Source organism: Electrophorus electricus, chromosome 5 (assembly GCF_013358815.1).
Source record: "Electrophorus electricus isolate fEleEle1 chromosome 5, fEleEle1.pri, whole genome shotgun sequence".
NCBI lineage: Eukaryota > Metazoa > Chordata > Actinopteri > Gymnotiformes > Gymnotidae > Electrophorus > Electrophorus electricus.
In genome coordinates, this window is record NC_049539.1 from 3,683,156 (window position 1) to 3,706,151 (window position 22,996).

The 22,996-nt window shown below is 47.9% G+C and overlaps 1 protein-coding gene across 2 annotated transcripts in view; it reads right to left on the minus strand.

Moving 5' to 3' along the window:
• Window positions 1–416: 416 nt before the first annotated feature.
• The window catches only part of LOC113578815 (raftlin), a 49,032-nt gene continuing 26,452 nt past the window's right edge, over window positions 417–22,996 (minus strand). Inside the window, exons 5-11 of one of the 2 annotated variants that reach the window (XM_027012285.2) lie at window positions 20,902–21,010; window positions 19,356–19,779; window positions 16,873–17,076; window positions 12,831–12,937; window positions 8,592–8,695; window positions 5,293–5,368; window positions 417–5,104 (exon numbers count right to left, since the gene is read on the minus strand). In XM_027012285.2, the coding sequence (XP_026868086.2) occupies window positions 4,547–5,104; window positions 5,293–5,368; window positions 8,592–8,695; window positions 12,831–12,937; window positions 16,873–17,076; window positions 19,356–19,779; window positions 20,902–21,010 (1,582 nt within the window). In that variant the 3' untranslated portion in view covers window positions 417–4,546. The remainder of the gene's footprint in view (window positions 5,105–5,292; window positions 5,369–8,591; window positions 8,696–12,830; window positions 12,938–16,872; window positions 17,077–19,355; window positions 19,780–20,901; window positions 21,011–22,996) is intronic. The other variant, XM_027012286.2, reaches the window with a different exon arrangement.

A 22,996-nucleotide genomic window follows, 5' to 3' on the forward strand; every position in this document is an offset into this window, starting at 1 on the left:
TGAAAGTACTGAAGTGCAATATGTAATGTGTATTTACATAGCTTTCTCGCTACATAATGCAGGACTATCTTGTAAGTGCCCTGGTACAAAATATGTATAAAAATAACCCAGGGGCCTTGGCGTAAATGCATTAACCAGATCATAAGGTTTATGATTTATGATTTATGAAATGCAGTACCACATATCTGACCCGAACATGCACTCCCAAGCCTGCGCTGACAGGGTTTCTGCACAAACGGAATGCATGTTGGACATGCGATATCTTGTTTGTTGCACCAGCTAGCAATCGGTCACTAGATGGCACTGTGGCCTTCTGGGAATTTTGACAGAGAAGGTTGACTAAAACCTTTTATCAGAGCGTGTCACTTATGAGTCTGCAAAGAACCAGCGTCAAACAAGGACACACAACGTCAGAGTAATCTTAGAATATTTATGTCAGAAATACTTAAGGCAAATCAAATATAAATCATATTTATAATATACAAATTGTACAGAAAACATGAACGCACAGTGCAGCCTGTGAGGCATTTCACAGTGACAGTTGCTTGTTGCTTTGGCTCTGTATCACAGCTCACTGGACAGAGGTGGGTATTTACATCGCCGTTAGGTGACCCATTTAGGATTTACAGGTGCTTTTACCCAAGGTCCTTCCATCGCTGGTGAAGACACTTGGACAATTCGATATGATCTTAAATAAAACTGCGATGCACGGTACTTGTTTGCAGATCATTTGGAACGGATGACTGCCTGAGGCTGTCAGCTTACAGACATCCCCAAAACACTGGCTGTCTTCTCTGATGATGCTTCATCATCTGCTCCCATAGCTGTCCTAATCTGCCGGGTTGTCTGTCAGTGCCGAGCTCACCTCACCTGTGCGTTCTTCTGCTCGTACAGTCAATTCCGACATGCCAAACGTTTCCGCTTTGTGTCGGACTGATTCATTTGGATGTTTTCAGCCCATGATGCCCTGTGTCTCTGTCACTGACTGACACTATTTTCATCCACATACTGAGAGAGGGAGCTAACAGACTCTGGATACAAAAGCCACGTCCAATTTTTCATTTTTGCTGTCTTGTAAATCAGATAGTGATGCAACGACTACAGGCCGTAAAAACAACTGTGTAACCAACTGGTTATTTATGGTCTCGTAAAAAAATGCCTTAATGGTTCTTTTATGGTTCACCCATTTAACGCTGACAATCTGCACTTGAACCTAATAGTAATAGTTTAATTATAAGAATTCAAATCCACTGTGCTGGGGTACAGAGCCAAAACAACGTATCCTGTCACTGTCTGATGACTTATGGATGGACTGCATTGCATCTTATACAAAGTAACAGAAGGTAATGTTTTACAAATGTGACAACAATTGAAGAAACGCCCTTTAAAATGGAGGCAGATTTCAAAGCACATTTTCAGATATGCAACACCATTTGTACGGACTTCACCAGCAGCAGAAAAAAGAAGAAGAAGAAAAAAAAAACCCTTCAGCATGAAATCTCGCACAGTCCTCCCGCAGTTCCGCCTGTCTTTATGCTCATTTCAGCAGATCAGGAAAGAAAGGAAACAGACAAAGGACCAAAGGAGCTGTGTGTTATTACCTGTAATAACCTCTCTCCCTGCTGCAGAAGGTTCTGTGCATTATTACCTGTAATAACCTCTCTCCCCGCTACAGAAGGTTCTGTGCATTATTACGTGTAATAACCTCTCTCCCTGCTACAGAAGGTTCTGTGCATTATTACCTGTAATAACCTCTCTCCCCGCTACAGAAGGTTCTATGCATTATTACATGTAATAACCTCTCTTCCCGCTGCCAAAGGTTCTGACACATGAAAAGGTTACGCTGAAATGAACAAAGTGCGCATGAGATCACATGAGATCTGTACTTGAGGTGAGAGAATGTTTCTGGGGTGAGACGTGGAACGCCCTAGGCCATGCACTCCACGTCTTCTGATGACTCTGCGGTCCACGCACAGATCTCTCCAAGGCAGGACACAAAACACAGGGCAGCCCTTATCACACAGGCCGCGGTGTCTGCATTTTGCGAGGAGATGCTGGGGAGCGGTGTGTGTTACTTGCACAGGACACATAACACATACATCTATCACAACCAGCTAACTCTGCCGTCCTTGTTCCATTTGACGTCCAACATCTACGAAGCAACAGCGTAAAGTTTCTTCAACACCTTTCCAGGCAGCAATGACCTCCCAGTCACAATTCCAAGAGACTTGAGGTTTCACACAGGAGTCTGACTGCTAATCCACATTAAGCGACCGTGTCAGGGAGCCCGAGACACTAAGCTATATTCCACGCACGCGTGACACAGGCACCGACAGCAGCCCGACACAAAGCCAGGAGACATAAACCATAATAAACAACCAAAGAGACCACATCAGTATTTCCTAATTTATCAGTACTAAGAGAGCTTTAAGATAAAGGCCAGTTTGGAATGTTTTTCTTTCCTGTTCGGCAAAGAACGCTGTGATCACGAAGAAAATGCACTCTGCCATTCCCATTCCGAATCCCATTCCGAGCAAGCCCATGTCCCATCCCTCCAGCGAGCTCCTCACTGACTAGGACCAGTTAACAGGATGAAAGCAGAAGCAGCTCTGAAATGCCACACATCGCTGAGCGTCCCCCGTCAACACCTCTGTGGCAAAGAGGGAAAAAAAAACCCAAAATACAACCCTGAATGTGGACAGCGCCTTTTTTGACCCATTATGAAACTGAGAGGACGTCCAGTGCTCCCAGTAAAGGTCTGGGGTGATGTCGTCGTGAAGATCCATGAGTGTTTAATTCCTCCTCTCAGGCCTTGACAGCTACCCAGACAGTTTACAACGACCTTTGAGATTTAGGTGGAGCCTCTTTTGTCGTTAAGAGGTGTACGTAGGCCAGGCCCCCTGGGCCGCCACAGGGCGTGTGGCGAATGGCATGCCACCAGGGACCTGGGAGCCAGGCACCACCGTGCTGGGCACCAGACGTGCCCACTCTCCCATGCCCACTCTCCACACATCTGTTATCTGTGGGTCCTTTGCCGCAGTCACGTGAAAGGACTCAGGGGTAAAACAATTGTCTTTTTGGCCAGTTTCCCTGGGCACAGATTAAGCCCTGTCTTGGACCAATCGACAGCAGCACTGGTGGTTCTCTGTGGAAAATCCTTTTGGCTTAATCTTTGTGTGGAAAGCCAGGTTGTGAGGTAAGGTCTGCGCCATGTGGACGCTAAAAGCCTTTTCCCTCTCTCAGGTTGGACGATAATCCCTGCAGCTGCGACCGGTCGATACTGAGGAGGGGTGGCACTTTTGGGACACCTGGGACAATTCTGAAGCCCTTCCCTCTGGGGCACTTTCTGCCTCTCTAGACATCTTATCCATGAAGAGAAATCCTTGCCCTTGAACCACACAAGTTGATTTCCTACATTTGACACCATACATCTTATGACAATGTACGACTAGGAAATGAACTGTGAACTGAACGCCGAATCAGACGCGTCCTTGTTGTGGTTTATGAGTGAACGAAAGGTGTCCTTCGGCTAACACGTGTGTCTTTCTTTTCTGATGTTGCCCTAACATGGGCCTGCCCAAAGAGGCGAGACACACTAAGTTTTTCCACTGCCCAAACAGACTCCACACTAGCTGTTCTGCAGCTTGCATGGTAACAGCTGTTTTCCAGCACAGAGGACCCGGTCCTCGTTTGTCAGCGGGGTTCTTCAGTCACGTTCCCATTTATTAGCTTTTTTGTTTCTGTTGGCTGAAGTTACCCTCAAGACAGCAAGGGTTTCGACATTCATTACCTCGGCAAGCGAGAAACAAACAAAGGAGAAAAAACTGTAATAAAAGAGTTGTGTGACAGACTCAGCACAGATTGGTTTAAAATATGAATCAGAAAGCAAGTCTCACTCTGGATTCCATGGCTCTTCTCAGCTGGGTTAGTCATAAAAATGTGCTCCGATAGCCAACAGCCCAAATGAAACTGAAGCATGTCAAACGCTGTTGCAAAGCAATTCTTCTCCGTGTGCGTTTACTACTCTGTGTTTGCAGGGAGGGTAATTGAATATACTCATAATTGTAAACAGAAGGACACAACAATACCGAGATCATGTTTACTTTACCACAGATTGCCTTTCGCAACAATAGCTGACTGCTCTCCTCTGCTGTTCCACTCACGTTTAAGCACATGGGATGTACTTTCTGCTAACGTAGCACGGTTTATTTTGGACTGAGTTTCTGGGGGGCGGGAGAGGGCAAGAGAACCAGAGTCAGTGGATTCCGTCAGCCCTGGGGCCCTCGCGGCTCATTTATTCTACTTCCCCAGGTGGTTTTAATATCCAGTGCTTTTTCTTGATAGCAGCCCTCCCACCCTTTCCCCAGGCCGTGTTGGGAGTCGTGAGGAAGATCTGCTCGTACGCCCCCACTCTTCGTAAGCGTGCAGTGCGGATTATGAGAGGTCATGAGAGCAGGTGTGAGGTTTTGGTGCGACGGTGTCCGTGTTTGGATGCGGAAAGGCTCGCGACAGCCCGACCCCTACGGATAAGGCAGGAGCGGTGCACTTACTCCTGATTGGCTGGAGAGCCGTTGGCTGCGGGCGCCGATCCGTCCACGGTGATGCTGCTTTCCTGTTGGTTCTCCCAGCTGCTGTCATTGGCTGACTGCTTCTGCCCCTCTCCGCTTTCCTGCTGGCGGCAGGTCTGCGGACTCTCTTTATTCCGGTCACTCCCCCCCTCTTCACTCTCCATTTCTCCGTCTTTAACCTCTGCTGCCTGGTCGTCGCACTCTGTCTTGCCCGCTTGCTCATCTTGTCGCTGTCCTGCCAGCTCCACCCCTCCCTCTCTGCTCACCTCTGTCTCGACCTCGCCCCTTCCTTCGCTCCTCTTCTTCCCCTCTCCTACCCCCTCCTGCGCCAGCTCCCCGTCGGATTGGCCGCCTCGCCCCTCGCTGGCGCCTGTCATCTCGTTTGCGCTCTCGGGTTTTTCCGCGCCGTCCTGGAGCTTCGGACCCTCGAGCTCTTTCTCGGCGGCGGTGGCGGCGGCGTTTTTCTTCTTCTTGTTCTTCGGCGCATCTTTGACAGAGTTCTTGCCCGACTTGTTCCGCGTTCGAAAGATGAGTTTCTAGAACAGAGTGTTTTATAGAACATTTTAGTTGGTACACAGCTCCTGTGCAGGTTGCTAGGTGTGCATAAGTGTGTACGTTTGTGTGTGTGTGTGTGTGTGTGTGCGTGGGTGTATGTGTGTGTGTGCCTTTAGAGAAAGTCATGCATGAAACAGCAGAGTAGAGTAATCTGAGCATTTAGGCTTACCTTGGATTGTCTCTTCTTTGCAGGCAGAGCTGGTCTCTGGAGGAACACTATCTGCTTGGTGGACAGGCTCCCATTGCTTAGGAAAACAGAGAGAGAGAGAGAGAGAGAGAGAGAGAGAGAGAGAGAGAGAGAGAGAGAAAACAGAAGACATTAGGCATGAGCGTAACATTAGTTAAAGGCTTGTGGATTTACATACATTGGGGTACATGGGTCAAGTCCTCGTTAGTGATATTTTTAATGACTTCCTCTTTCATGGTAGTTGGGAGCTGTGTTGATTAGTTACAGTCTGCTATGCATTCAGGAACCTTTTTTCCCAAGGGCACTGTGGCATTATTGTGCTGGTGACAGGAATTACATAATCCCAGTTAACTTTCTGTGATCTTCGTACTGCAGTGCAATTGGGAACCTCAAGCCACAGTAAACATATTCAAATAGACATTGGTAGGGCTCACTGTTTTGCTAGTTACTTTAAGTATATTTGCTCTCTTCTCTAATGACATCAGGGCCAGGCAGGCTGAACACTACGTGCAGGTGTCGAGTAGTAACGCAGTGACTGATGCAGGACTGTCCAGTGAGAATGAGTTTGCAGAGTTTGCCAGTGCCAGTGTGAAGAGTCCAGCATTCTTCCTTGTGCTCACACTCTCAGTGTCGCAAAGCAAGACCGGAGCCAAAGTGAAAGTGCGTGGCGTTTCCATATATAGACAGGGCACAGACAGGGCGAAATTCCCTCTCTCCCTGGGAGAGATATCCAGAGCATCTCCCTCACTCTCTCCATCACTGTCAGTGGGAGAGAGGAAGGAATGGCAGGTTGGGTCAACCCCAAGCCGCTGGGTCACGCTGTGGGCTGGGAGCTTCTGGAACATCTCAATGAAAAATATATATATATATATATATATATACACACACACACACACACACACACACACACACACACACACACACACACACACACACACACACACACACACACATATAAATACTGTGTGTGTATATCTGTGCAGATGAGTTATGCTTCTAAACATTCTTCATCTCTCTCATGCTCCCTCCTCCTCTCTCCTCCTCTCCTCCTTTTCTCCTCTCCTCCTCTCCCCTGTCTCGCTCTACTTTCCCAGCTGTGCACACACCCCTCCAAATCTTCACCAGAAAAGCACTTAGAGGGTCTCTAATGTTGTCAAGCTCAGAACAAGTCCTCCTCTTTACCTTCCCTCAGCACACACACACACACACACACACACACACACACAGAGAGGAATAATTCAGCTGCGGAAATTCTGCTACAATCAGCCAACATCAAATAGGCCTCAGATCTCTGGCACAAGCTGACAATCCACACCAAATACCTCATTTACCCCCCGCCTCTGCGCTCCTAACGGAGCTGGATATTTCACCAAGCGCTTCCTACTCAGGAATCTATGATGAGAAACAGGGAGCCTTGGAAGTGCTCGCCTCACCTGGGTAAGACATGCAAGTATGGCTGAGGAATTGTGACCTTTTTCCTCGGGTGGTTGTCTTTGTCTCCATGTCACAGCAGAGAAGAGGACGACTCATACAGTCCCTGGCATAACAGACTTCATCGCACAGTTCCTGGAATTTTTCAGGTAGTGATTTGACAAGCAGAGCCCAGGGTGACCTCCCTCTAAGACTGGAACAGTGATTATAACAATGCCGGAGTGCTGAGATCTGAACCCTACTGTTCCTTAACCTGGGCTCTAACAGAGACTAAACGGACTCTCCCCAAGTATGAAGCATTAAGCCCCTCTAGAGTGTAGCACAACTCTGATGAATTATCCCATTGCTGGTGTTGTGCTGCAGCATTTTATTTTTGAAACTTTGAAATAGGCCTGTAATTAATCAGGCGAGAGTGTGGCATGGTTAGAAAGCCTGATGGAGTTTGTGTGGGGTGAAGTTGTGTGTGTGTGTGTGTGGGGGGGGGGGGGGGGGGGGGGGGGGCTGAGGGATCGGCTGAACGCAGGTGCCGATATGACAGATGGAGATTACATGGTGAGTGTCTCCGCCCGCCGTCACCACAAGCTTCCGGGCACCATTATGGAAATTATCATTTTGCTCCATTGACATTCCATTACGCTGAACAAACAAGCAGTCTGCTCTCCCCACCAACACACACACATACACACACACACACACATACACACACACACACACACACACACACACACACACAAATAGATTGAACCAGCCCTTGACTCATACACTGCCAGACACTCTCTTACACTTGCAAAGGTCTGTCGGAAGGTCTGACACGTCATGGCAACAAGACAGTGCACGGGAAGGACTTTACTATATGTGCTAACTCTCCGCCCCCAACAGGAACGTGGGACATGCGCTTAAGAAAGATGGTGCCTCTCAAACCATCTGGAGATCCCCCCCGACCCCCTGTCGAGGTCCCACTGTGACCTGCCATCTGATGTCCTGCTGGGTCTGCTCTTACAGCGCTGCCCTAGGACACCGTGTCCAGCTCAAGAACCGTCCAGCCGCTCTCCCAGCGTACCCCATACCATGATCTGTCCTTCTGAACAAAGGAAAACAAATCAACAATGATGACAACATTGAAAAAACAACAACCCAGCAGGTGAAGTGACCCTCCTTCCCCAGAGCACGTGGCTACAGATGGCGGGCAAACACTGGGCAGGCAGCAGGCAGGCCTGATCGATCGGCTTCTGCTAAGACCTTTCTGCGGTGCTCCGTCAGTGGGAGCAGTTTGGCGGGCGGCGTGCCTCCTGTGCGCAGCGTGGACAGTGATGAAGAAGCTGTACAGGAACACGACAACGCTTGCTAACGGAATTCTGCTGTTTTCTGCCATGGATGTGTTTTCTGTCTGGCGCTAAACTGCCCCACGCAAATGCACACACTGCCAAAACAGCATGTTTTCTGTACAATAGAGTATCTATTCATATCGCACAAGGAAGACAACGCCACCTACACTTTCTGACGAACCGCATTCTCTTCTCACCACGGGGTGAAAATGACAATTCGTTAGTGGAATTCATGTGATAAACGTCTGTCTAATTTTCACATGAATGTTTCATTTTCAGGCCTGTGCATGCTGGTGAAACTGGCACTGGGTTTGTATTTGTAACTTCCATGGTTCTGTGGTTAACTTTGGCATATGCAGAGCTGGCAAACATGTCCAGGGGTCCCAGAGAGCATGTGCTGTTTTTGTAGGAAAGTCACTAAACTAGTGAGAAAAGTTAAGAAAGAATAAGAGAAGTGTGAATGGGTTTTGATAGAAGCCTCCCTGTGCCTGCTTCCCAGGCCAGCGGGCGGTGCTAGTGTGCTACCTGTTGGTCTTGACGATGGGTGTAGGCAGCACACAGGTGAGCCTCCATCCAAACGAGGCCAAAGACTCAAGAAGGGGGATGTAGTCCGTCTTCACCTGCACCCCCTATACAAAAACATACACACACACACAGACACACACACGAATATGCCTTATGAACTACATGAAGTAAGAACTGTAGTGACATCAAAGGCTTCTCTGATTCTGAAAGAGCCTCCTTTCAAAGGAACAAGTTGTTTTGCATGATTTTGAAACCTGCGGTTTAGTTGCAATTGCTGGTGAGTTCATGAGAACACAGGAAAGTAAGTGTGGTTTAACTGCACCTGGCTCCAAAGGAAGCCATGTTGCGTGTCTCACACACACACACACACACACACACACACACACACACACACGCCCACACACACACCACATACATACTGCGACAGGCACAGTTACAAAATGCCACCGGTTGCATGTATATGACACAATGCATGGGTCTAGATTTTCATGGCATACACACAAAGGGAAACAGCTCTCCTGCAGTTCTCTGCCTGTCTGACATCACCGTGGCTGACATCATGGCGGTACACCGTGCGTTGCAGTTGTAATGGCATGACAAACCGTCTCTTACATCTCCTGCCTTGACCTTTATGTTCACGTTGACCAAAGTGTGAAAATCAGCAACCAGGGCGAGACATGAGGCGGGGCATGGGGCGGGGCATGGGGCGGGGGCATTTGGCAGGGCATGGGGTGGGGCGTAAAGTGAGGCAGGGTCTGCACTGGGATCAACCCTGGTGAGGTGTCCTGGAGTAAAGGGCCCAGGTGCACAAGCGGAACACTCCAGAATCGCCCTGGAACCAGCAGCACACGATTCTTTGGCCTCTCAGGCTCGAAAGAGATTTTTCGCATTCTGAGCCTCTCGATTAACAGAACTCACACACTTCAGGGGGTTTCAGAGAGCAGCATTCAGCTCAGGGCTCTGCAGTACCATAAAGCATGTGACCCACTGAGGGGTAAACAGAACCATGGCATACGCCCTCACTCTCTCTGACTGGCGCCATGTTGATCCTGCCAGCAGGAGGGAAATCAGAGACAACTCGCACTGAGGAGATTATTGGGCAAAATTCCAGAATCCACATTTCCCACCTCAGAGGTACTGAACATGCAATGCCAGCTGTATGTACTGACAGAGAGATGACCTCATCCATTCCACATCTGCAGTAGATGTTAATGATGCTTTTAACAGTACAGTAATATGTGATTATTGTGTTCTCATCAACCATATAAGAGAACATAGGTGAGTTAAGCATGAATGCCCTAGGACACACTAGAAAGGTAGGAACCGAAATTACAGTGGAAACAAACTAGATGAGTAGTGTGTATCCAACCAAACTGTTTAAACATTTTAAGGGGAAAGCACCTTTGACTTTAATTACACCTGCTATTTTTTAAGATGAGATATCTTCCCCCCTGAGAGATCAGCTGAGCATATACGGAATTGAAAATTGTTTTTTGAAAATATGGGTCACATGTTTTTCTCACCTCTGCAGGAGTCAGACAGATACTATTGCCAAAGGACACATTTTAATGATCTTTCCTCTGTTCTGATGTCCCACTGGTTCAATGTCTGGTTCGACCTTCATACTTTACTTCTGCTGCACCAGGTGACACTTCATGAGCATTCAGGCACACACACACTCCTTATCCTAAACTTTGCTTAACGTGCCCCTTGTGTGACTCTGTTCTTCAGAGATTCTTTAGCTGCATCCTGGTGTGACAACTTTAGGACAAATCTGATCTAATCTGAGGTCTAATCCGGTTTCTGGTGACTGATGATGGCTATCACCCTGTCAACCACAAAAGGCGGTGCCTTGATATAGCCGCAGCACGCCGAGGCCCGCTAACGACATCAGCTTGGCTAACTCTCTCCCTCCCGCTGGTCGCATGAGCCCTGAGGCTGGGAACTTCACAGTCATAGCTCGGGCTTCCAAGAGTCAGTTCAGGAGAGCGGGGCCGGAACATTCCAAAACACGGAGACGCAGGGGCTAAGCCGATTAAAGGGAACACAGCTAAACTAGCTGCACATCAGGAAGCAAAGTGCTGGCGGTGCTCAGAGAAGCTCTGGCATTGCTAGGTCGATGTCCTTCCAGCTGCTGCGGCTGTGTGGCGTCTTCTCAATCTCCACGATGGTTTAGATACTGCCAGCTCATGCCAGCCCTTGTTCTTCCTTTCCAGAAGAATGGAGGCTCAGTCATCGGAAATCACCTACTATGTGTAATATAGCTTTAAACAAAAGCTGGATCTGGGCAACAGGAGTCTCCTAAAATGCTGTCAAGATCTGCTCCTCACAGGATCAAAAATAATACATATGTTGTCAAGCAGTAAATCTTCAAGGATTATCCCTCACAGAACTCTTAAATGGGAATAGAAATGTCTCATCATGGCAGGACTTCTCTGCAATATGTATCTAAGGTTGTCTATTGATTTTCTTGGGCAACCAGGAATAGAGTGCACGCACAATTTGAATCTCCTTGTAAAGCTGTGCTGTGTGATGTGCTGTGTGATGTACTCTGAGATGTACCATGAAGAGCTCTATTAATACTGGGGCTGTAGTCTTTTTGTGCACGGTTTGCTTTTCTCCATAGTGTCATTACAGCTCCAAGTAGATGCCTTAAGGCCCATTCGAAAAGAAAAGAACACTACAGAACACAGGAGAGTTCAAAACACAGGAAACAACAATATAGTGCATTTGAAGATGTTCAATTGCTATGCAGTGCTGCGTTATTGCTTTCTTGCCCTTATTGGAAGAAAAGAAATCCAGTTATGTCTCTTTCTCTTATGAATAATTAGTAACGTTATGGCTGTTGAGACCTCGCGATATGAGAACAATGGCCATCAGGGCGCTAACATCCTGCAAAGGTCCTGCTGTGTCCATCTGATTGGGGAGATCAGGCCCGCCAAGGCTGCTTAGATCTGAATGCAATCTACCCATCTACCTGAATGCTGTCAGGTATCAGCAGGGTGTTCTACCCCACAGCTAGTGAGCAATGCAGTTCACAGAGCAGCTGAGAGAGAGAGAGAGAGAAGGAGAGAGAGAGAGAGAGAGAGAGAGAGAGAGAGAGAGTCGGTCAGGAAGACTAAGAAAATGAGAGGTAAAGACTGAGAGGTAGAGACAGAGAATGACAGACAGAAACAGACAGACAGGCAGACAGGCAGATAGCCGTACAGAATAAGAAAGGCAGGATGAGTCATAGGGTTAAGAAACTCGATTACTGTGATAGCATCAGAATACACAGCGATTACTATGACAACACTGCCCACACACACACACACACACACACACACACACACACACACACACACACACACACACAGAGACCCCGAACCAGACCAAGCGTGACCAACTTGAAGTGAATCAATGCAGAACCGGCACAAAATCTCATCTGAAGCAATCACACCTGGAACATGCCTCTTGGCCGTGAGCCATTGGTGGCCCTTGGAGCTGCGGCCCACCACACAGTCCACTTCCTAACACCTCATTACCCGTCATTTTCTGTTCTTTGTTTCTTTTTTTCTTTTATTTGTTTTGTGTCCCTCACAACATTTGATTTTATTTTCTGTGGTTTGTAGTCTTCTATTGTTTGCATACGTCTATTTGGGTTGAATCTTAAAAGCATGTACCCACCAAAGCGTTAGCCCAGCTTCTCAGCATATTTACATAATACATTTTTTAAATATAGTCATTCTACAGCTGGTATTTTTCATTAAAATAGAAGGATCCCTTCGCATCACAATATGTCAGCAAACACAAGTTGTTGACACATGTCTTTGGTGGCAAATTATTATTGTTATTCAATATGAGGTGTTTAATGCAGGTGAAGCATAACGAACATCACAAAATGGCCCCTGGCCCGGATTCTATTTATTCTCTAATTAGACGGAGCCGTTGTCCTCCTTTGCCTCAATTTGCTGGAGTAGGTGTGTTAGATTAGGGTGGGATGTGAAGTGGAATACAGATCTCTAGCACAGGGGGACCCCCATCTTATGGAGTCCTAACGCTTGCTGGATTCAAATGTGTGGATGTGAATTCAGTTCTGCTAAGCTGAATTCCACTGTTTACCACTACATGGTTGGGCACAAGCATGCTCCTGCGTCTCATTGGCTGCTGCTGTCAGGTCGGGGCACCTCGCTTTGTGCGAGGCTCAAAGGTGTTCTGCACAGTGCTGTGCAGAAAACGAAACGGCAGGAGCCCACTCACATCAACGACGCTCCACTGCTCGACCACGATGGCGTCGTAGGCCGTGCTCGTGCTGGGCTCTGCCTCTTGGAAGACGAACACGCCCTCGATGACCTTGGGCAGCTTATCTGCGGGGAAGAGATAAGGAAGCCAGAGGGGGCTGTCAAACGCGGGGTCACCGGGGAAGAGCATTCAGCTCTGTGGAGCTGCGCAAACAGGAAACGGTGTTTCATTTCAGCAAAACTTAGTGTATGTAGCGAAAAAAAAAAAGTAAGGGGGGAAAAAAGAGAGAAAAATACAGGTTCAAGTACAGCTCAGTGACCTCAATCTGGCCACAGAAATGGGCAGACACATCGGACCCCGCCTACCCTGAGAGAGAAGATTGTGCGGTCAGTGTGAGAATGGTGAGGTCGAGACTGAGCAGCACTTTCTCTGCCTTTCTTGATAATTCACACGGATTGGCAAATATACTCCCTAATTTTGAAATATTCCCCCATTAATAATCTAAATCTCATTAATCTAACAATAATAGTCTAAAAAAAGGAAACAGCACCTCTCGCTTTAATATTTGTGGCAGCATGTCACTGCCTGAGACACAGGCACACTACATTAGTTATTATTACTGACTTTGTTTCATCTAGTTTATTATCATTTGTTGTCACATTATTGACTTTTATTATTATTTTGTTAGTTATGACTATTATGACTTAAACACTATTGTATGTTCAATACCAAACTACTTGCTTTGGCAAAATGATACATGATACAGCCATCCCACTAAACCTACCTTGAAGTGAAATGAACTGAGAGAGAAAGAGAGAGAGAAAGAACGAGAGAGAAAGAGAGAGAGAGAGAGAGAAAGAGAGAGAGAGAGAGAAAGACAAAGAAAGAGAGGCAATCGAAAAGAAAGTTATGAGGAAAGACACCTGAGGCTGCCATTTTGAATATTCCTTCAAACACGAAATAGCTTTTCAACTAATGGCAGCTTTAATTAGCAGAGAGTCCCAATGTTATCAATTATGAACACCGGAACGCTTTCGGCGTCATGAAATAAAGAAGCCGTGCTAAGCTCGATCAGAATGTCAGTGCATGTCAGCTGTAATCGAGGGTTGTTGCCGTTTCTGCCCAGCTACAGGGCTGGACGGGGTTTTGGAGGTGACGCGGGACGCATGTGGGCCTCCCCTCCTTCTGTTGTTCAGGGTGAGGAGTCCACTCTGAACAGGAGTGCTCCATTTCCACTGTGTTTCCCAGAGTTGGGATAGATAGGGGTAGATAAGGAGAGAGAGAGGGGTGGGGGCAGTGGGAGGGGCAGTGACTACCTCCATTGTCCAATCTCAAATACCCATTTTAAGATCAGCTCATTCGGCTGAAGACGTCTCTCTGCCCTCTTCAAACAAGGGCTGTTGTTCTGTCTGCCATACCTCAGACAGGGCCTGCCTTGCCAGCCGTGATCGGAAAAGTCCGCTCGTGAGACTGCCTTGTGTACCAGTGCAGCCTCTGGCCGGTTGCCTGGCCCGAGAGTGCGTTATAAACACGTGCCTCACACAGCACCTGGATTGAATGTGACACTCGTGTGACATTTATGCGGGCCGGTTTTGGGCATTTTGGGGATTGCGCAAAAGCCCTGGGGTTGCCAGGCAGATTTTAGGGTGGTCAGCGTGTGGAACTCCCATGTTTTTTGCAGGATTCATTCCTGGTGTGAGCGTACACGCTCCATTTGAAGATGAATGCCAAGTTTGGTGTGAGGAGGCGTGTAATGTGTTTGTGCAATGTGTCATTCCTCTTCCTCTGTCCCTCTCTCTCTGTCTCTTTCTCTCCCCGTCACACTCTCTCTCTCTCTCTCTCTCTCTCTCTCTCTCTCGCTCTCTCTCTCTCTCTCTCTGTTATCTCTCTGCAGTGTAGCCTCACCTCAGCTGCTTCATTCACCACCAGATTTCTTTGTATTCTCCACCTCACAAATAAAAGAAAAAGGAAAAAAAGCCAGTTGAGGTATCTCCAAAAATCCTTTCAGAGGAGTATAATACCTTATTGGAAATTCATACGCTGAATAGCAGCGTCTGTGCCGCATCTGAATATAGAAGACACAGCATGGCTAGTTATGCATATGAATGTCTCACAGCTGCGGATGCTAATCCATTTGTGAGGGAGGTAGCGGAAAACCAAAACAACAAAAAAAAAAAAGACGACGGGAACGTTTTAGCCTATAATGTCGCTGTTTGAAGTGGCAGTGGTGTGCCGCCGGGGCAGCCCGTACGCCTGTGCTGACCTGTGTGACCCTCCTGCATTGCCTGCTGTCAGAGCAATCTTTAATCTCACTGTGCCAGTGCAGTGCATGGGAGCTGAGCGCGCTGAATCTGCAAATTCAACAATCTGAGGATTTCCGACCCTCGATGTCGTCTCCGTCAGGACTCTGTACACCTGGAGAGAGCACCGCCCAATCCAGCCATTAAACCCGAACATCCCCGCGCCCCTGGAAACGCGCTCGCCATGGAAACATGTCTCGGAGCAAGGAGAGGGCTGTTTGATGTATGAGACGGCCCCCCATGCTGCCTGAGCAGGGCTGAGAGACAGAGAGAGAGCAGGTGAGCAGAGAAGGACACACAGGCAACAACCACAGCACCACCCAGAACAGACATGGATGAAGCCCTCCTCACCTAGCACAGCCATAGGCATCTTTCTCCTCCCTAGCACAGATGGCAGGAGCCGTGCCCTCCTGCCATCTCTGGCCAAACTTGTCTGAAAGGCGGTGGAATTCTTTGTGCGGGGTGTGCCCTCCCACAATCCTCTTTGCCTTTCTCTGGAAGATCCAGGGGTATAGGTCGGGGGCTTTTCATTGGCTGTTTGTTCCCGGCGAGGGACGGGCTGCTGTGCTTTGCGAGCTGACACATTCAGAGCATATCACGCAGGGTTCCTCTCATTAAGAATTCAAATACCAGACTGAAAAGACAAGCTAAATTTGGAACTGTGCCGTGCGATCTGTAGCCTGATAACACATACGTCTTCGCCCTCTCTTGCAATTAAACACTTATGTACAAAAAAAAAACAAAAACCCCCCACCCCTGGTGTTTCGATACAGCCACTGTTTCGCAACTCTTCAATCACCTGCCTCCTCCTCTTGCCCTGTGCCAGCTGCTCCCGTGCTTGACTCCAAGCTGGCTAAACAGATCCCTTATTGCTAATTGGTGTGGCTGTCCTGCAGTGCTTGTGGCTGAAGCGTGGTGGGATGATTTATGTTTCTTCTCAGTATCTATCGAGTGGGTCCGGCGCTCCCGCTGGGACTTCCCATCGTCTGTACCCCTGTTGTAGCTCGGCAGAGCGACGCGGGTTTATGGACGAGCCATTTGTGAGAGAGCATTATCTAACAAGGGCCACTTGATGTTGATACATTGCTGTTGTCACTAATGTCCCGATGCCATATTGTTCCCAGCTAAAAGGTCTGTAATATTCCAAATGATGACAAATGTCTTTTTCCGAAGAGTCGTCCATTTTACCCAGCTATACAAAGCCGTGTCAGAAGGTTCCCTGACAGCACGAGGCTTAACTCCAACCACTGGGGGAGTTCTCCTTAATGGAAATGCAGTGAAACACCATTCTTTGTTTCTGATGCTTGTCTTGATCGCACATTCAGAATGCGTTGTGGAACATGCACAAGGGTGTACTAAACCTCCAAACGCATTACTGCAGAAAGTTTCATTATTGAGACAAAGAGCGTAGCTGGATGCGGTGATTTGATGACGTTAATTGTATGTTCAAGAAACAATGAGCCATTCATTAGGCAATGAACTAATGAATTATACTGTGTATTTGCTTTCAATGTTGAGATGAGGAAACAGAGCACAGGAACTGATCAAAACAAATGTCTTAATAGCAGAGCAAACCAAAGAGAAAAGGCCAGTTTCCTGGTCAGTTAGACCCACATTTTATGGAAAAACATCCCCTGTGTTTAAATATATATATCTCTCTCTCTCCCTCTTTCTCTCTATATTTCTCTCTCTCTCTCTCTCTCTCTCTCTCTCTCTCTCTCTCTCTCTCTCTCTCTCGTATTATTGCCCAAAACACTCACCATTTTCGTTGCCCAGGTGAAAGTAGCCGTCGACCAGTGAGGCACCACCATTGAAGTGCTGGGTCATGTGATCCAGCCAGTCGGCCTCGACAGCTGGCATCCCTGCCTCCTCCGCCCGCACCCGGAGGGGAACCTTTACCGTGTAGTACTTCAGCGGGCCCCGCCTCCGGCCCGGGTAGTTAAACAGGCCAAAGAGCTCCACTCCTGAAGACGACAAGGGAAGTGCTCTCAGCAAAAACCCCTCCCTCAAATCCCGTCAGAACAGCACGAGCAATGCGGTGACCCCACAATCAGGGGCCTCAAGCTGCAAGCTGTTACAGACAAGAGCTGAGATGTTAGCGGGGCCTTTTTTTGCAAAAGGATCCATCGAATATTGAAACAGATCTTTGCGTGACCTGGTCTGCTGTGGTATACAGCCATTTGATTATGTTCTCTGTAGCTGCATCCTGTACTGACAGTTGTTCTCAGGATGCAGATCAACTATTAATTTAACAAATTTCCAAATATTAGACCAATCAGATGATACGAGCAAGCGCATTGGTTGAGTGCCCCCACCCCCCCCCCCCCCCCCCCCCCCCCCCCCCGAGTGGTCCTAGGTTGAGAGGAACAACGCAATTCTGCCCGGTGACGACTTGATTCTCCTTAATATTATTCCGCTTTTTCTGTGCCCTAAATGAGCTTTTACATCTGCAGCGTTGAGGAACAAAATGCATCTAATGGATTAAAATAAGGTTTGATAAATCTGTTTGTGCACTTGAGTGCTGCCACGCTCAACCACTCCCTTTTCAGATCTATGTTGAAAGTGTATTAATATGGACTAATGGATATTTGACCAAAAAGATAAATAGGGACGCACTTTGGCTGCAGCAGCCGTCGCCTGGTCAACCACTCACTGACCCTCTGAGGGATCTAAAGAGAGCATGAGATGTTTGGTACCCGCCCATGCCTGGCTGTCCAATCGGCTGTCGGGAAGATTGACTGATTTGCTGCGAGTTCTCTTCAGGACTGGACAACCGCTGCGACAGGCAGCCAGCGAAGACGCAGCTCCGCCCCCCAGCGTCCGTCCTGTGACCAGCTGTGCATGCATCGCCATGTGCCCTCGAGCATGGCAACGATTTAAGATTTAGGCGTTGCCCCCGTCCACGGAACTTTCCGGGCTAACTGAAATCCTGCTCTTAATTCACGTCTGGCTTTTGCTTGTCCTGTGTAGATCAAAAGAGGCAATACCAGCGTTGGGAAAGCTGCAGCTGGTGAAGTGTTAAAGCAGTCAGATGACAAACTGTCTGTGTGATGTTGGCTGTCTGGCAAGGGGACCTGTCGGAGTGTTGCCGTTCAGCTGTAAACACGAACAGATCACAAGCTTTCACATCTCCCGGCAGCTCGGCGGATCAGCTGCCCTAAACGCTATGACAGAGCAAAAACAGGGCCACAGTGTCAAGCGCTGCCCGAGAACATGATGTTTCGTCCTCCGCTTGCCTAAGCTCCGATCTGAGCTATTTCAGTTAACACAAACACATTTCTACATCAATCCTGAAATCCTTGACCCTTTGTCTTCTCAAGGATTTAGAAATTTGGAAGAATTTGGACTTGCTTCCAGTGGCTGTTTGTGAAATGACTCAAACACTAAATAGTTTTCATGGTCCCAGCAGCAAAGCCGGCTTGGCTCACAGCACACTCTCAGCTTGGAGTGTGGAGTAAACTGTTTGGCAAACCTGGACTTTATCCCTCTTGTGGCCCTATTTCACATTTAGCGACCCCATGCACCAACACAGCTCCGAATGTCAGGCACACATGGTGTGCCATCTTTCGGAGGCCGTACACCTACAGGATTGGGAGGAACATTTGAAAGAGTTGGCCTTGTTGTGCCTGAAGTTGCGTTGTGCTGTCTGTAGTGGGTGTTTGGTAGGGTCACGACACCAGTGCGGGGGACAGCAGCGGGTTAGCACACGGGCCACTGCACATATCGCCACGATTTCTCCTGCTCCCGAAATCTGCCGCTTCTTCGTCCAGATGGACCCCAAGCTGCCGCCGCGGGCGGCCCAGCATGCCTCGTTCACACTACATGGCATACGGCAGGCACGAAAACCTTGATTCTCTCACGAGCAGCAAGAACGAGGGCTGCCATCTGGTTTGTTCCCAAAAAACAGCCCGAACAAAAGCAGACCTAAAAGCCACTGTGTGGTTTTTGAACACGATGAGACTATGCGGCCCTGCACGCTAAGCCACTGCACATCCACAACCAGCGACGGTGCATTTAGGGGAGAACGAACAGACTGATGGTGGAGGAGGATTGGTGTACAGCAAACAGACCCTGATTATATGTAATGTTGTGTAACAAAGTTGAGAAGTCTGCATGCAGTACATTAATATAATACATTTAATTAATATAATGTTTCCTTGATACATCAAAGACTTTTCCTGTTTTATGAACAAGCAGAAGACTTGACTAAGTTTAATTGCGCCAAAAAGACAAACAATCTCACCGTTCTTGGAGAGGGAGGGCTTGGTGGTTTTATCACTCAGCTCCACGCCCTTGGCCTTGTTGTTGTTATGTGATGGTGTGTCGTCCCGTCCTTCGAAAGACTCCAGCGTCAAGGCGGCGGACGTGTCGTCCGAAACCGTGTCTCCCCCTGCGTGCCCAGACGCTTCCTCCGCCTCCAAATTTCCCGCGCTACTGCGCCAGTCCTCGCTCCCGTTCTCGGCCACGCCCTCCCCCAACGTGTCCGGCTCCCCCTGGTGGCTGGGGCTGGCCGTCAGCTCGGAGCTGCGCAGCGAGCTCGGGCTGGAGTGGAGAGAGAGGGCCGGCTCTCCTCTGGCTGCCCGGGCTGCGGTGCGAGGGCGTATCCCCGCGGGCTCCTGGACGAAGCCGGCGAAGGTGATGCCCAGGTCTGCCGCATCCTGGATCTGCTGGGGGTGGACAGAAACATACCACATGGCGCTACCACTTCCACTGCCATGCAAATGCTGACCAGTACCTCCTCAACATTGACCACAATACGTAAAAACTGATCAAATATATCAACACGAATGCTGTTGCTATACTCTAAACTATTTCAAGTTGTCCAAATAGCCTACGAAACTTGAATTTCCAATTATTATATGAATAATAAAATGATAAAAAAAAGAATACACCTGGCCCAAATTAGTTTTGAATAAGCCTTCCATTTTCGTTCAAGCTACAGAATCTTGAATTATACTCACATTATCTCCCACAATCACATGGTGTCCAAAACAATTATTTAGCTACCCAGCCATCTTCATCCTTCCCATGTATTAACAAGAGCTGATTACAATAGCAGCTCTTCAGCGCACCTTGCTATGCAGTCCGCATGCAGAAGTCGGCTGTGCACGGCCCCTTTACTGTCACTCACCATTCGGAGGCCAATATTTGAATTCCCATCAAGCGAAATTGAATTGTTAACTGTCAAGGAATGCTAATGACTGCATTTTCCATTCTGCCACTTTAATAAAAGACGGCCCAAGGCCTTCTGCAGCGCCATCTCCGCCTGATGCTTCTGCCAACTGAAGGAGAATCACTCCGGCACAAGGCAGCAGTTTATTCTGCCTAGAATTAAACCGCGAAGCGGACCCGTCCTTTCCAATTGCATTGTTTAATACATATTGAACATTTACGCCCTGGGTCTCGTCATTATGTTTCCAACAATAAGGCAAAAGAAACTGCATAGATAAGAACAGCGTTCCTCTATTGCTCGTTGGAGCGTGATGAAAATTCCTTCCTTGAAGGAAAGGGCAGCGAATCATTTCCGTGTTTGGTGCAGGTAAGGAAGACTGGTGTCTCGGCGGTTCGTCCATATGGATAGTGTTGGAGATAAGGCCGCCGGACCGGCGGGGGAGACCCAGGGCTCACGGCGACACTGAACCGTGGAGGCCTTCCGCTCAGCTAGCAATCCGAGCACAGGATGAGTGACGGGCGTGCCGATTCAGATCTCTGCTTTGTAGTCATTCGAGCTATGTGCTCCTCCAGTCTGGTTCGGGTACAGGAATGGGGGACAAAAAAAAGCTTCTTACTTTTTTCACGTAGCCTTGGATATGCTCTGCCATAGGAATATGTTCAGCGGATAAACACTCCTCCAGCTTTAGATGGTACGGCTCAAAGTCTGACGGACTCTTCTCAGAGCTAAGAAAAAAGAAAAAGGCATATTATTATTTACCATCGGATCTACTTTCATTAAAGTAAAGGGCTAATGCTATTAAACCTAAAGACCATCTAATTCATGCAAGTGTAAACAGAAAATGAATCAGTAATACAAGCATATAAGTGTAATTCTGTGGCCAAACTCCTTTACTAGTGTCACCAAATGGACAAGGAGGAGCTTCACTTGTTCAAAGTGCACACATTCCACACGGCAACATATTCCACTATTCCAATATTCCAACATATCCCAGTATTCTAACATATTCCACTACTCCAACATATTTCAGTATTCTAGCATACTCCACTATTCCAACATATTTCAGTATTCCAACATATTCCACTATTTCAACATATTTCAGTAATCCAACATATTGCAGTATTCCAACATATTCTAGTATTGGAATACTTCCTTCACCTACTGCTCCATTCCACTCAATTTCACATTCCACATCTGACCTTATTTTACCTTCAGGACTTGTGAGGTCTGGAACAGAACTTTAACCCTGGGCACAGAGGTGGCTACTATCCCCTACACCTTATCCCAAAGTATTTGGGAGTTTTGGGAAGTGATTTGCACGTTCTTGAGCCAGTGGACTGTTATCTCCAACAGTGCGTCTATAATGAAACCCTATAGAAGACACCAAACACCACATCCTAATGAAACATGGACCATGCATATTTTACTGGTCTGTATTAGCAAACATGGTTATTATTTAATGAGAAGACCTAAAAGAATCCCGTGTGCGATCCTTCATCTCCATGATGACGTACACGGTCTCAATTGGAGTTCTCTGCGCTATGTCTTCCTGCTACTGTAAAGGAAATGTAGGTATAACCAGTATGGGGGGTCCGCACCCTCTCTCCATCCTGTTGACACGAGGAATACAGACATCTCTTCTCCCCTCCCTGAGTGTGTGTGAGAGGGCGGAAGAGAGAGAAAGGCCAAAGAATTCAACACACTAGCTATAAGTTACACCCTTTACACAGCCCAGACTAACTTCAGACACAGTGCTTACTGTGACACGCATGCACACACACACACACACACACACACACACACACACACACACACACACACACACACACACACACACACACACACACACACGCCTCCTGTTGTCATGCCACCATCTGCCACCTAAATGGTGCTCCCATCACCCTGGCGTGTGAGCGGGTCCCAAGACATACACTCCCACATGCCTCCCTGAGGGGAAGCCCAGCTCAAAGAATTTGCCAAGCATGACACAAAGTGTCAGAGGTTTCGCATCTTAAAAGAATACCTCACCTATGATGGCTACCAGTGTAGGCTACCCCTTGTGGCTAGCTAATGTTCAATAGGGTACGCTACCAGTTCTACCTGCTTATTATGGCTAGTGGAATCTCTTTAGCACAATGCTAACAGTTATGAGATATTAACATTTAGCCTAACCCTTCATCTCCATGGTGACAAATGGTTCCATGGTTCTGGGGCTGTTGCAAGGAAGTGGGAGCTACTGTGTATAAAAGACATAGCCATGTTGTGTGTGCGTGTGTGTGTGTGTATGTGGTGTGTGTGTGTGTGTGTGTGTGTGTGTGTGTGTGTGGTGTGTGTGTGTGTGTGTGTGTGTGTGTGTGTGTGTGTGGTGTGTGTGTGTGTGTGTGTGTGTGTGTGTGTGTGTGTATGTGGTGTGTGTGTGTGTGTGTGTGTGTATGTGGTGTGTGTGTGTGTGTGTGTGTGTGTGTGTGTGTACATGTGTCTGTGTGTGTGTGTATGTGTGTGTGTGTGTGTGTGTGCGTGTGTGTGTGGTGTGTGTGTGTGTGTGTGTGTGTGTGTGTGTGTGTGTGTGTGTGGTGTGTGTGTGTGTGTGTGTGTGTGTGTGTGTGGTGTGTGTGTGTGTGTGTGTGTGTGTGTGTGTGTGTGTGGTGTGTGTGTGTGTGTGTGTGTGTGTGTGTGGTGTGTACATGTGTCTGTTTGTGTGTGTATGTGTG